A 15,112-nucleotide genomic window follows, 5' to 3' on the forward strand; every position below is an offset into this window, starting at 1 on the left:
GCTATTTTGTCCAAATGATTACTTCATTCTGTTTTCTCCATGTGTATATTTCTCTGGTGTACATTCCAGCCCGAGAGCCATCTGACATCTCCCTCTCTCTGGGATGTGAAATAGAAAACACTGATGTACCTTTATTGTGGAATTTCTCAGAGCTGCCTTGTAACCATCCCCTCTACCCTATAAGTTTCATGGGCCTCATTCCATTTGTCTGTCAGCACATGGAGGAGCAGGATGCACCTGCAATCCTGGAGCATGTGATACTTCCTTGAGCTGAAGGTTCCAAGTTGGCACCGTTCACAGAGAACATTTCCCGTAAGAATAGGCTGTTCTTTTCCAGCTCGGTTTACACACAGCCAGAGATTCCCCAACACATACAGAAATGCTGCTCCTGAGGAACCTGAAACAATTTGTATACTGGGATGGTGTGGAGGGGCAAATTGTTTGCATATTCTAGAAATTCATAAAGAAATGAAAGTGAAGAATATTCAGAGATGTATCAATAAAGCTTTTCAGTAAATGCAATTCACAGGTTTATACTTGTTTGGAAGTATTTGACCACAGGTAGCTGGTAATTAGTCCATTACAGGAATTTTTTATCACAAATAACCATTAAATGAATTTGTATCACACAGTAATTCTAGCTCTAATGCTGACCCTCTGACTCAAAATTGTTTTTTAAAAGATAAGGCATATGCCAGTATTTTTAATCTGAACAGCAGGCATCTATCTCCAAGATAGACTTAGCTGTAAAAAACATTCTGAGCTGTAGAAAACCAGTACAAGCAAAAGCTCAGTTAACCTTCGAAGTCTTCTCTCAGACAGCCTTTTATAATTTCCTTGATGCTTAAGAAAAATGTCTTTTTTTTGGAAAAGACTCAAACTACTCAAGAAGTTTATTTGAAAACGAAATGTCTGTCAAATATTAGGCATTTGCAATGTTACTTCTGGTATGAGCTACTATGTTTTAGAAGTAAAAATTGTAGCTGAAGTTTCAGGAAAAATGTCAGCTTTCCACAATTATATAATATCTGACCAGACAACTTCTGATTTGTTTGGTGCTTTAAATACAGCCACTAGGTTATGCTGACAGCCATACAAAATGAACTTGCACTTTAACCCACAGTAGCAATATCAAGATTGTGAACAGCTACAAATGCAGCATTTGCATTTTCAGTGCCATACCAAGTTGAATTCAGAACCACCTAAAGACAAAGCAGCAGCTGGTTAAAAAAAGGAAACGTAAGTCAAATTATAAAGCTACACAGTTTAGTACATTAAAACAAAACCAAAGACAATGGTATTTGTATAAGATTCCAAAAATATACAGATGGGGGGTGGGGGGAATAATCACTGTACACAACTCTGAGGTGGTTAAAGTGACCAGAGAGACTGAACAGTGCAAGACATGCTTTTCCAGTTACAAGCTCAAAACAGAAGTGCAAAAGAAATTAAAGCTTTGTCTGCAGTGATTTACCTTTTAGGATAAGGAAAGCTTAGAATATTGTCATCAGTGTTACAGAGAAATTTCCACCCCAACCCCAACACAGACACACAAAATAGTTTGTTTATCCATAAAACAGCATTTCACTCAAATGATGTCCCCGAGCTTCGTGACTCCAGGGACCATTTGTAGGTGTTCGCTGTTGGCCTATGACCCAAGTGATGCACAGGCAGCCTCTCGATTCTCCAGCTTTGGCTAACAATAAACCCCTGCCTTCCAGGCAGGGCAAGTGGCAGCCACACAGCCCGGGCTCAAATGCTCCTGCCACTCACCTCCCCAGACCACCTTGCTGTAAGGAAGCCGTTGTGCTGAAAGCAGAGGCTAAGCTGTGGCTGAGGAACAAAGGAATTGCTTGACAGGTCTCTGTGCTCTCTGCCAGAGTTTAGAACAGTTTCAGGCAAGTGCTTTTGGCAGGCTGACTAAGCTGTACATGCATCTATCCATGCAAATGTAGAATATGGCCCCCAAGACCTAGAACCAGGGTGTGTGCATGTGAAGACTGGATAGAAGGCCCTTCCATGTAAGTTTACAAAAATATATAGCCAATACTGTAGCTTAAGAAGTCAGTTTTACTCATTACAGAGAACCCCAAAAAGTATTAACTACTTTTCAGACATTCCAGACAAGGTCACTTGTAACAAAAAAGGTCAAGTTCTCAAAAACAAGGTTTTAAAAGCGGATCTTTCCTTCAAGTGAACAGGACATCTGTTTTTACGCTTAACCGTTTAGTCAGTTAAGACAATTTATTTAAGATTTCATGTGAACATATGCATAAACACAAATAAGTTTACCTTAAACACATCTGCACGGAAAAAAAGGTTAACCCTTCAAAACATAACAGAGCAGGTCTGGTTAGTATGTAGCTATTGCAAATCTTAAAGATTCTGGGCATTAGGCCCACCCATATAGAAAGCAGGGGAAAAGTCAATGAAAGAAAATTACTGTTCAAGTCTAAGTGGTGTTTTGAAGAGCCAGCAGGCTAAGTGACACCATGAAGCTGGTCACAGTATCCAAACAAGCAGACCTGCTTGGGCTACTAGAGCAGTGTATCCTCCTGAAGGCGCCATCTCCTCCCGAGTTATTTTCTGTTCCGAAGGCGTTTAGATTTCCTAGGACAGTCTGTGGAATCAACCGCCTTCCTCCGTTTCCTGGGAGATTGTTCATTTGAGCCGGAACCTGAAGAATTCCCTACTGTGCTCTCCATCACCTCTCGCAGCTTGCGCTCCAGCTCAGCCAAGCGGGCGTTCTGTTCCCCAATGATTTGGGTTTGCTCAAGCAGTTTCTGGTCTTGATCCTGGAGCTGCTTCTGCTGCTCCTGCACTTTGACGCGCAGCTCCGAGATCTCCCGCTTTAACGCCGTCAGGCCCGTGCCGTTGGCTTTCACCTGCTGCTGCAGTTTGGTGACTTCCTGCCTGGAAGGGCTCTGCTTGGAGAACAGCTGCATTGTTGTCAGTGCTGCAGAGGGCCCTGGAACTTCAGAGAGAACTGTGATTAATCCTCTGCAACTTAAGGGTAGAAATGGTGTCCTGGTGTTCATATTTTGCTTACCCCTACTCCCCACATGAATCTGAATACTGGTTGCAATTTATGAACAGGTAAACAGATTTACAGCCACTTAAGTGTCTAACAAGAACATGTGGTAGTCTCAGAGCACAACCAGTTTAATTTAAAATACTTACAGCTTTTCAGTAATCTGGAAAAAAGTTCGTAATTCATTTCCTGTATATAAGCCCCCCTCCTTTTGCTGTATCAAAAATTGCATAGAGATACTGTGTTGTCATCTAGACTTACTGTCCCAGATGTTAAGACAAAACCCCACAAAACATCTATAAATTACTTAATATGAAATAGTTAAGACTGAATAAATATCTTTCATTAGAGCAGCAAAATTCTGCTGTCTTAGTTACAGACAGCTAAAGTTCTAAAATTTTGTAGTTTGGAACTTAACAAGGTATTTCAGTATAACTTACATTTTAGAAGAAAGGAATTTATTTTCCATGCTTCTTTAGAATCACTCTTCCTAAGCACTAAAACCATACTGGAATCTGAGCTTGGAACTGTTGATTCTAATAAATTTCCTGCAAATCAAGGAGACTAACAGCTACAGTATAATTTCTTTCACTTTCTCTGCCATAAAAGATATCTATCACTTTTGCTGCCATTATACTCTTCTAGCAAGGCTGTGCAAGTAAGGTGCAACTTTAACTGCTCTACAAACAGAAGAGTCTGGAACAGTCATCCTCATTTTCCTCCTTTTTGTCCATTAGGATGCCAGCACAACTACCATTATGTGACACTAATGGAGAGGTTATGCCCTTCCCTCAACAAGAGAGAGGCATTTTATGCACCACAAAGCCTTGAAAACTTGATTGGCACCAGCTGTGGGTTTGGGCAATACTTCCTCAGCTGAGAGGCTCAGTATATATTAACACACATAATTAATAAAAAACTTAAACCCATATATAATTTCTTTAGAAGTATATAATTAAAAAAATGAAAGTATAACTAACAGGATATAATTAAAAGGTGGCATACACACTTATGGCTAAAAGGATGGACAGGACATACAAGAAACGAAAGCATCAGCAATAGGGCTATTGTTCTTGCTTAAAATGGGGTTTTTTTCCACAATTTTTACTAAGTTATCCTTCTAGAGAGTTAAATTTCACAGTTCCTAAAGTGTGAACATGTCCTGTATAGGGAAAACGCTACAATTTTACCAATATTTTGCCTTTTACCATTAGGATAACTTCGGTCATGAGGCAACTACCTTAGAGTTTGGTTAACAAAAGTTCTGGAAAGTCTGACATATGAGGGGTCAGTTTAATGGCTTATTTATAGACCGTTATTTTAATTGCCTTTTGACTATTACCTGGAACTATTTTGCTTGTTAGTGCATAAAATAGTACCCCCAGTAAAGCAAAAAAGCCCATTCTAGCCCTCTGTGTACTACTACAGCTTAAGCAAATTCATTTGCTGCTTGTCCTAAAAATAAAAGGCATCGAGCTGTCATCTCACGTGCCAAATTTCAACCAAATGCAGTGATAGAGTCTCATTCAGTTTAACAAACCAGTCTCATTTGTTTAACAAATACACACTATGCATAATTCTAACATACATTCAAGTGACTGTTCTTTTGGTAGCACAAAGGCTCCTTAAATTTCAAAGCAAATGAATTTCAATTAGCATTCTTAAGAAACAAGTATCATCAATATTTATGGAATAAAGCTCCCATTTAAGGGAGGGAGCTTTAAAAACATACAGTGCTGTGATTTTTTACAGAAAAACTAAATAAAACTTAACTATACGTTGGAATTAATACCTGGGGCAGTTCCTATTAGACGTCCCGATACATCTGACCCAGGCATCTTTCTTTTCAGTATTGGAACAATCTTCTCATCAAAATATTCCATAGCCATGGAGGAAATGTCCCTTAGTTCTTGAAGAACTTCATGAGCTCTCTGAGGAGCTCTTGTAGAGTTTACATATCTTAGCACTCGATAAATTTCATCTATTACCTAAAACATTTAAGAAGAATTAGGATTTTCTGATAAAGGCAAGATTATTTCAGTTTGTTCTAGGAATTCTGGCATATTCAGAGGTTTTTACCACATAACAGTTGCACACTACTGTGTGTTTTAGTTCCAGATCAGCTTTTTGAAGTGCTGTTCATTATAGATCAGAGAAGCTATTCATTTAAACTATCACAACAGCTCTCTTCAAAGTCATGAAATAATGCTCATTGTGTGAAATTTTAAGTACAGCCATAGCTGACTTACAAGTTATATAATCTATACTCAGCAGAGCATGATCATTTCCTTCAGGAGAACCTGGCGCACGAAGCCCCAAAGCAGAGCAGTCACTACCCCTGCCAGTTATGAAACATGTAATTGGAGAAGCAAGAATTAGCATTATGTCAGCCTGAAGAGCTGTAAATATTTACTTGAGTCCACTTCCATATACACAAAATATTGCAAATTCAGATTAAGTCCAAAATATATTTGTTTACAAAACACCAATCCACTAAGGACAGAGAACAAAACTCTCTTGATAGGTTTGGGAAACAAGCCCTTTGGTTAGGAGAGATACAGAGAGATGAAGGGTATCTCATTAATTTATGAATTATAGTCTGAGGCAGGTCAAGATAGGACTGCTGATCTCTTACCCAAAGCTACACAGGTATTTTGCACAGGATTAAGAATGTTTGAAGTGTTTCCTGAAGAACACACATAATAAGGATCTTGTAATACAGTTGCACCTTTTGTTCTGATAAATGAAGTTTAGCTAAAAAGTTGCAAAAGCTAGACAAGACCTAAGCTTCTCATCAAGCAACACAACAAAAGACTTCTCTAATTTCATTCACTTTTTATCCTGTTAGCAACAACATCCTCAATATAGAACCTTGCAGCAGTGCTCTGCTATCACACAGAATGCTGAACCTCAAATCAGGATTTGCATATTCTACCACAAATTCACTTCCTGGCAGTTCTGTAGTGAAATTTCCTGAGGGAAGCAAAGCAGGTGGGAGGGAAACCACAGACTAAGTGAACACTAAGCCTTAAATCTGATTGACCAAAATATTAATCTTGAGCGAACTGGTAACTGTGTTGAGAGAGCAGCAGTGCTAGCAAACTCACACACTAAGTAAATAATTTCTTTAAAAAACCCACAGACTTTTTAGCAGTGTTATCAAAATAAAATCAAGGTCCTTACAAGTTGGTGCCCAGAAGGAAAATGGCTGGCAAGCTCACCTGTCCAACTCCTGCACATCCCTGGTCTAGAGTGAGTACTGCCTTTCCCTCTACTCTTCAAAATAGTAGGGCAACACTTTTTTATAAGTATTCCATTTACCATGTAAGTATCAGGGACTTGAGTTCATTTGACTTTGTTATTTTAATTTTTTAAAAATACATGGGATATAAAAAATAGAATGTAAAGTCAAATAAGAATATAATTTAAAAATAATTAAATATCAAGTCAACAGGAGTGTACAGAAATAGTTACTTCTTCAAGATAAGAATGCATTTCACATCCACAGTTTATCCTACCACTGCTTGCAGAAATGCCTGCATGCTTCCCCAGAATCCAAGAGAGAACTTTTCCATTCCTCCCACTGCAATTCAGTTCTCTGCCCACAAAAAAGTAACACAAACATATCCGAACCTTACATGGAAAGATCAATGAACAGAGCATTAGGATAATGTTCACTGATCTAATTTAATCCCTGAGCTGTACCAGTCTTCCTCTGAGCATGATTTCGTCAATTCCCCTGTGCACTGGTGATTTCACAGCTTATAAAACACTGGTATCTCCATGTACATCTTGCCTGCATAATTTCTATTTAACACTGGGTTAGTATTCTGAAACACCAGAACTGCTCAGTAATGTTCCCATTTAACATACTTTACATTTTAAACTAATTCCACCTACTGTGCAAAAATATACCATCCACTGTAGTACTGAACAGTGTTTTGACATACTAAATGTCTTAATTCAATTAACCTGAAGTACTCAAATCCTTAAGAAAGGTGTGTAAAATCTCGATTGACTGAGTGCCTAGTGTTTTATGTAGTCTAAATTACTACATCTTCAGATGGCCTGATCACATGTTTTTTCTAAAAGGTTGTAGAGCATGAGTATACCACCAGTCAACCATCAGAATCAAGAGAGAATCTAAGGGCAAATAGAAATCAAATTTTAAATCATTAATATTTAAATACAGTCTGGTTTATTAATTTCAGACTGCATGGTAAAACCGAGTATTGGCTTGTAGGTTTGTTTGCAAGTATCTGAAACACAGTTTATATATATATATGTATGCATGCAAAAACATATATATATATATATATACACACACACTCTCTCTATCAATTTACCCCAGCTGTGCCAGGTTAAGTTACACAATGCTATTTTTTAAACACAGATACATATTCATATAATATAGTCTACATTTTACCTTTCCAGGTATGAAGCAACAGAGATTGGAATCCACATACTTCATGAAAGTCATATTTAAGAGAGAGAGTCTTGTTTCCACAGCAGCAAGGATGTCTGCATGACGAGCTAATGAATGGTTTCTCCTTTCTGACTCCCGTCTAGGAAACAGACCACAAGGTGACACTGATTTAACAAGGAGTCAAAAAATCAAACTGTAACATTTGTCACATTAATTTCACCCTTAAAACCCTGTAGCCACTAACATTTGTCTTCATGGAAATAAAAGATACAGATTGAGACCCAGCTCGTAACAGCATACTACACTTTCTTAGACAAAATTTGTTCTCTAAGTAATTACTATACTTTATGCGATCTATAAACTCAGTATGTAATTTAGGACTTTTCAAGAACAAGGTTTCAGTATTAACTATCAGCAGACACTGAGTGAGTGTGAATATTTTTATCCCCCCCCCCATGGTCAGTACTTCAATGCAATTGAAATAATAAATGGAATATATTAGTAGTGCTTGCTGTGAAGTGTAGGTTGAGATAGAAATGCTTTTTGACAAAGGATCTCTATGATAAGTAGCATTTAGTTGCTTCACTCTGACTGGGAAATCTGAAAGGACACAGCAGCAGCTGCACTTATTCACTGGGAAGAGGAAGAAATACATTGTTTTAGTGAGAAACCAGTTTCCAGTAATGCTCACATATCAAATCCCTTTTCCTTGTTCCTGTTTAATCCTTGTCAGTGAAAAACCTTGCCCTTTTTTTTAAGCAAAAAACTTGCTTTGATAAATGATCAGTGAAGGCAGTTGGTCTTGAAAAGGAATGGCATTTATTCATTCCCAGGAATCCTCGCTTGATCTGCCAGAAGAGTTGAGCAATACAGAACCCAGTCTTCTCTGCTTGAAATACCAGATACACTTTTCACACCATTATTCTGTAATTAAATCTTAGGTTCAAGGTGCTTTTAGAAAAAAAAAATGCAATAAAAGCAAACATGACTCAAATTTTCAAGATACATAAGAGGAATTAGCCAGAAAGGAATTCCTTTTCAATAATCTGCTTAAATTAATCTAACACAATTAAATTTAATTACAGTTTTAACTGGTACATACCTTGGAAGCTGAGCTTTAACTTGCTTCTGACACAAGTTGTGGTATCTTTCCACTTTCAGAAATCCCTGATTTAACATCCTCTGGCAAACCAAGTCCATTCGCTTACAAACCTGTATTTAAGTAAAAAGAAATCTTAAGGCTCAGTTAAGGCCACAAGTCACTTTTACTATTATCTTACCCCTACTTGCCAGGTAGCAAAAAATTCTCTTAACTGTGTTTTGTTCCATTTCAACAAGCAAGAACTGAAGTTGAGATTAAGGCATTCCCATCTCCACCAAAGATCATGATACTCCAAAAAGGAGCAGCTATGTCCCACACAGTTCACAAATAAATCTATTGATTTTGCCTAACAAGAGACAGTAGGCTGAATGCCACCTGTTAGAAGCAGATACAATTTCCTCTGATTGTAATGGAAGCTGCAAATGCCCATGCCTGGCTTTTAGTATGGTCTCCAGAGTGATTCTGGTGTATCAAGTTAGTATTTTGTAATCTCAAAAAAAGAAACCTTTAAAGACAAGAAATCATAGTGGTTTTCTTCCAGTGTTTAAGGTTTATGTTTTTTTGAAGTCAACCACAATTAAATTTAAAAACACCTGCAAAACACTGCACATGGAACAAGAGTCTCCTTTTCGTATAAAAAAGTCTTTTCTCCTCTGTTTAAAGGATTCCTTTATTTGCTATGTTGGACACCAATAGTCTCAGGGGTTTTTTACCCCACAGATTTAGGAATAAGGGACATTAAGAGCTGCAGAAGATATAATAAACTGCTAAAGTTAACTGTTTCCCTTCACAAAGTTACTAGTTACAGGACAAAGGCAACTTGTAGAAAAGTTTAAAGCAATTGCTATTCAGTTCTGAAGATGCAAGAGCTTAGTGACCCAACTGTTCTTCGAAATTGTTTTGGTTTTGTTGGGTTTTTTTAGGTATTAAAGTCCACAGCTCCCACTGTGACCCCCCCTTGCCAAGAAATAAGCTGCTTTTTTTTTTTTTTTTTTTTAATAAATACTCCTTTCCTCCATACACTCCTCATTTCATAACTTTTAAGTCCATGTAAGTTTATACCTGCAGGAAGGAGATTCTCACTTCTCCCAGAGAAGCTTGCAATTACTTTGTGTAATGCCTCCTCTATAAACAGAAGGAAGTTCTGCTTTGTGAGTCTTCCTCTAGTCACAGCCGGTTTAAGGTCTGTGAGAACTGACCATTTTCAGACAGATCTGTATGAACAGGCCATTAAGCAGTGACTGTGGCTCTGTCCGTGCTCCTCGGTATTAGATCTTTCTGGTTAACAAAGAAGGATCAGACAGGCAAACCGCAGAGGGAGAGTCTTAGCACACTCTGCCCCACATTCAGTGATCCAGTTAAATCATCCCCTGTGTATATGGAAAAATGCTGGCCCTTCCTACAGGAAGGAGGAAACCGTTCTTTTTTCCCTGAGCTCGTAGCTCCAGGGGCGCACGGATTTAAATCGTTTTTGAGTCGGGGCTTTGCAGCTTTCCCGCAGCCCGAACGGTACCGAGTCCCTGGAGCAGGAGCTGGTACCTGCACAAGGCTGCGTCAGCTCTGCAGTTACCCAGCACAGGAGGAAAACAAGCTCCAGCCACGCTCAGCTCCGCGCTCGGAGGCGGCAGAGAGGGTTTTAACCTCGTGCACAGTGACATCTGGTGGCAGAGAGGCCCTCCCAGGGAGCTGCAGCCCAAGACACGAACCGCACTGGGGGGTTTTAATCTTCCTCCTTTGCTTACCCTACACAGCATGAAGAATTATTTGCTCCAGTTTCTCAGCATTACCCATATTTATGCCAATAATCAGCCTAGAACCCAAACACCAGTAGCACCAGAAATCGAAAGTGTTTGTTTACAACTTATTTTACCAGTCATCTCTTAATTCTCAGCTGGCTCACCATGTAAACCATACATAGCACCTACATTTATAGGAAAATACACCTCTTCTAGACTGCAGTCAGTCATACGTACAGTAGCATCATTATACTTTTAGAGGTCCATAGTAGTCCAAGACAGCTTGATATTAGCTATTGGACAGATCATAAGTTGTATTTCCTTATACTTGTTTTTGCAATTTTGGTGACTATTTTCTTATTCTAGTCACAGAGCTGAAAGAGGCTGTGTTTCCTCAAAGGTCAAGTCCAACCGGGTCCTGTGTTCAAATTTCAGGATTAGAAAGGTATTCCAAGTCCACGTGAAAAGCAGAAAGAGAGGTTGCTTCTTCATGTGCTGACTTTCATGTGGTAACAGCTTTCTATGATCCTATGAATTATTTTTCCACTTCATTTGTAAACAAACTAAAATGACACAATCTACTAATTTCCATTTCCTCAAGCATGTCTCATTTCTTCCAAGCTTCACTACCAGATAACCAACTCCAAAACAGATATAAATACCCTGGAGTATTTAGATTGTTCTTTTTCTTAGAGGGCACACAGAACCATGTTCTGTAAAATGCCTTTTTTTAGGGTAAAGTAAGTGGCAAAATGTTTATGACTTCATCAAGAAACTTTAAAATAGAAATGCCTGTAAATACAAACTGACTGAAACTGGGAATATTAAAGCCATGTTGTCCAAAGGCTATCAGTCCTTAATAGTGCTGTGCAGGAAATAAGCACAAGTTTGCTGCAGAACCTAAGTCAATTCTGATGTGTATCAGAATCCAAGATAACCTTCTCAGAGTGTTCATGGGAGGAGGTCATGGATTGTGTGATTTTAATCATGCTTGTTGTAGTAATAGCCTGAATGGAAGTGCCTTTCCAAGCTCAAACGTGTGACTGAAAGAGAAACTGGAATATAAGAATTTCATTATTATCCCACTGAGGTAAAAATTCCAAAGCTTCTGCAAGTCACTAAAAATATCACAGTAAGAGGAGCCTTCAAAAGCTGGAAGATAGCAAGCTTCCCTGTCAGCATGCACAGTAGGTTTGTCCAGAGCAGTACAGCTTCAGATATAGGGATCTTTGGGGTTTTCTGTGTTTCTCTCATGGTGACTATCAGAGAAAGTAGATGAAGTAAATACTCAGAAAGGCTGAAAGCAAAATGCTGCTGCTTTTCCTCTCATTCACTTAGTCTGAACAAAAGTTTGACAGCTCAAGATTTCCCTCATTTCAGACACGACTGCTCTCTGAATATCTATTGTTTAGTCTCTGTTCCTTAGATCTACTTCACTTCTTAACCAGTAGGTGCTTCAATTTATGCTTTCACATGCAGTAACCCCAGGAATAGTAGAAAGCATTATGCTCAGGAAAGCAAGTGCTTTTTGCACAATGAGGGGCCCATGGTCTTGCCTTGCAATCATCACAAGCAGGAAATGTTCTTTACCTCATCCTTTGGTGACAGAAAAAGACTTCTGGATCTTATGCCTGAGATTATGCTGCACATAAACAATGCTCGTTTCTGTCTCCATTTCAATCTGAAAACATTCCGGTGTTCTATATCCTCCCACTCAGCCAACTCCTTAGGCTGTTGTCTTGTATACACTGTAGATCCAAACCCAGTTCAACTGTAAGAATTTATTTGTCACCTTTTTTTATGGGTCACTGAGCTAAGGTGATCCAAAATAAAAAGCAGATTAGGACATCCATTCCTTCCATGCTGGGACCCAGAGAATGCATGAAAATGACTGGTTTAGGGAATCCACATTTTTTGTCTAAACAAGTATGATCAAACTTCATTTAGGTTGATTGATGTCCTGGGTTTTCCTGCCTTCCTCAAGATGCTTTATCCCGGGGAATCCCACATTCTAAGGGGTAATGAGTCTGCTTTTTGGGCACGTTTCTAATATGCATGAGACCTGAGCAATTTAATACCTGTCATTCAATTAATGTGCTCCTGCAATGTATCTTTAGCAGAAAAGATACACTCATTCATCTTTGATAAGCAGCTCAAGTCAGTTCTCACAGAAAACAAAAATTTACTGTTTGTGCCAGGCAGATCTTAGAGCAGGGATACACAGATCCTTCCAAAGGCTACTCACCACCTTGAAAAATCCAAAAGTCATGAAATTCCATTATGAATTTATGCCTAGGCATTGCTATTTTTAAAGGCTACCTTAATTCTCTGTCAACAGCACCTGGAGCTATGAAGAACATTGTGTGTCTGCCTCTCAGTGAATTGCCAAAAGAACACCTTCAGCTCTGAACAGCCACCCGAAAGACCCGGCTGATCAAGCTTATGGGCTCAAACCGGAGGGGCTTTGATTCTTTACATTACTGCTGGTTAACAAAAGACTGCTTTCTTCTCAAAAGAATGCTCATAATGCCTTCTGATGTGCTTAAGGGAACAGCTAGGAATTTGATGGAGATTAATTTTCTTGGCTGTCACTGACTCGAAAACTAAAAATAGGGGAAGACCAACTGAATAGTTTCCTTCATTTTACGCCCAGTATTGCTCTATGTATGTGTCAAAGTTGGTATTTATCCAGCCTGGTTTTGCATATTTCTGAAACTTCTGAAAGGGGCTGTCCTCTTCTGGAAAAAGGAACTTGGAGGTGCTATATAAGAAAGCATAAAAGTGTTACATTTTACTTCTTAAGTGCCAGCGAGAGTTAAACAGCTGGTTTAGTCCTGACATCATCATCTTTCCTACCGACCTTCACTGCCAACACAGCATTGCTTACAAACACTTCGAGCTAGAGGAAGAAAAAGCCTTCTATTGACTTGTGAGAGCTCCCACAGGCACTACCATTCATAAGATGCAACGGGAAAGGTGCAGCCACGAGCTGTGCCTGGCATTGCAATTCCGACCCTGAAACGTGGCATATCCAAACACCATGTGATGTACTTCCCTTCCCTTTGGTCAAACTGCAAGTACCACCCGTGATCTTGAGGATGTCCTGTGCAGGGCCAGAAGCTGGACTTCCATGATCCTTGTGGCTCCCTTCTAACTCAGGCTATTCTGTGGTTCTCAAAGTACATCTCTTCTACAGATCCATTACCTACTCCTACAGAAGAAGCTGAAATCTTCAGTGCACTGACAGCACACTAGAAATATTTAGGAACTGGTGTGCTTGGAGTAGTATAAATAAGATCATATTTTCTGCTTGAAGAGCTTTTGTTTTAAAGTTACAGTCAGGACGCAACACTTCAGGTTGCCGATCCAGGACAGAGACAGTCCAATTTCCTGCAGAAATATGCTTATAATATTATCCGGTTTAGACTAATCGAGTTCTTAAAATAGGAACGATACAGTACATGCACGTTTACTGAGAGTTACATAACCTGTGCATTAATTCCCTCACTATTATTCCATTTATAACCTCGTAAGAGATTCAGTAAGACAGCAGCATATCATAATGTGACATGGTTTACATCAGGCTCCTTATGCAGGCAGTTAAATATTGATATACATTGATCTCCTCGCTGACAGCTGCGGGGTTTTTTGGCATTATCAAGTTCAGAGGTGCAGATACTACATGTTATTAGATCTACCACTAAGACTGAAAGAAGCAGGCAGTCTTTTTTGGTTTTTTTACATCTTCTTTTTTGACCCACATTTCTAGATAAGGGAGGGTTCTTGGAGCAGCAGGCTCACCACGTCCTACACTCGTAGGCTTAAGCTCTATAAGTAAAAATAAACACACATATGAGACACAATAGACTACCCACCCCAACCAGTCACTAGGAGAAATGAGCCTCCAGCAGCCCGGTGCTTTCTCACAGAGCGCGAAAGGAATTAAAGAAGTAAGAGACGGTAAAAAGAGCTTTAGGAGTGCTTGTATGGAAGCGCACGCCGAGACTGGAGAAGGGATAAAGCCCCATCCCACCCACCCCACCTCATCCAGCCCCCTCCCCGGCGAACGCAGCAGCCCGGCGGGGGGCGCCCGGTCCGCCGAGAGCCCCGCACCTGCCCCGGGCCAGGCGGGCTGAGCCCCGCGGGCTGAGCCCGGCCCGGCCGCAGCGGGGCCCCCGCCCCGCTGCCTCCCCTCCGCGGCCCCTACCAGGCGCAGCTGGCTCGTCTCATCGTAGGACAGGAAGCTGAGGATGCTCTCGATGGCCACGATAGGCAACCCCATGAGCGTGTTGCTCTGAGGCGGCGGCTCCATGGGCGCCAGCGGCTCGGCGGCCTCCGGCAGCGGAGCCGGGGAGAGCCGCGCCGAGCCCGGGGCGCCGCCTTCGCCCTCCGACACGAGCCGCTCCTCCGGCGCCGCCATCTTGGAGCCCGTCCTTCCTCCGCGGGGGAACGGTACCGCCCCTCTGTGACGCCTCTTCCGCAGCCGTCACGGGCAGCCCCGCCCGGGCGTTCCCTCAGGCAACGGAGCGAAATGGAGCTTGGGGTGTTGCTGCGACGCTCGAGGGTTTAGGTTACCATCGCTGCCCGCGAAGCCGTTGGCGAGCGGGGGCCGGAGGGGTGGTGCCCGACTCTTGTCGGTGGTGCCCAGAGACAAGACAAGGAGCAAGGGCCGTAGACTAACACACTAGAAGTTCCCCAGCGTGAGGGAGAATTTTTTAAGCTGAGGGTGGCAGAGCGCTGGAACAGGCTGCCCAGGGAGGTCCTGGAGTCTCCCTCTCCAGAGACATTCAAACCCCTCCTGGAGGCGTTCCTGTGTC

General features: G+C 40.8%; 1 protein-coding gene across 1 annotated transcript; it reads right to left on the reverse strand.

Annotated features, from left to right (window-relative positions):
* Positions 1–875: 875 nt before the first annotated feature.
* On the reverse strand, positions 876–14,751 carry FBXO28 (F-box protein 28). The gene is made up of 5 exons (XM_032103401.1): positions 14,503–14,751; positions 8,560–8,669; positions 7,458–7,596; positions 4,824–5,019; positions 876–2,974 (listed from the first exon to the last, which is right to left on the reverse strand). Exons 1-5 carry the CDS (start codon positions 14,713–14,715, stop codon positions 2,580–2,582), a joined length of 1,053 nt encoding a protein of 350 aa, XP_031959292.1. The 5' UTR covers positions 14,716–14,751; the 3' UTR covers positions 876–2,579.
* Between the last annotated feature and the right edge of the window lie 361 nt (positions 14,752–15,112).

The sequence above is a fragment of the Corvus moneduloides genome, chromosome 3 (genome assembly GCF_009650955.1).
Source record: "Corvus moneduloides isolate bCorMon1 chromosome 3, bCorMon1.pri, whole genome shotgun sequence".
Lineage (NCBI taxonomy): Eukaryota > Metazoa > Chordata > Aves > Passeriformes > Corvidae > Corvus > Corvus moneduloides.

Excerpts from the sequence above, each read along its gene's own strand:
- FBXO28 (XM_032103401.1), bottom strand. The coding sequence starts at position 14,715 with ATGGCGGCGCCGGAGGAGCGGCTCGTGTCGGAGGGCGAAGGCGGCGCC. Across the intron at positions 5,020-7,457 it reads GTTGCTTCATACCTGGAAAG|GTAATAGATGAAATTTATCG; the intron begins GTAAAATGTAGA and ends TAAATGTTTTAG. Across the intron at positions 2,975-4,823 it reads TCTAATAGGAACTGCCCCAG|TTCCAGGGCCCTCTGCAGCA; the intron begins GTATTAATTCCA and ends TTCTCTCTGAAG.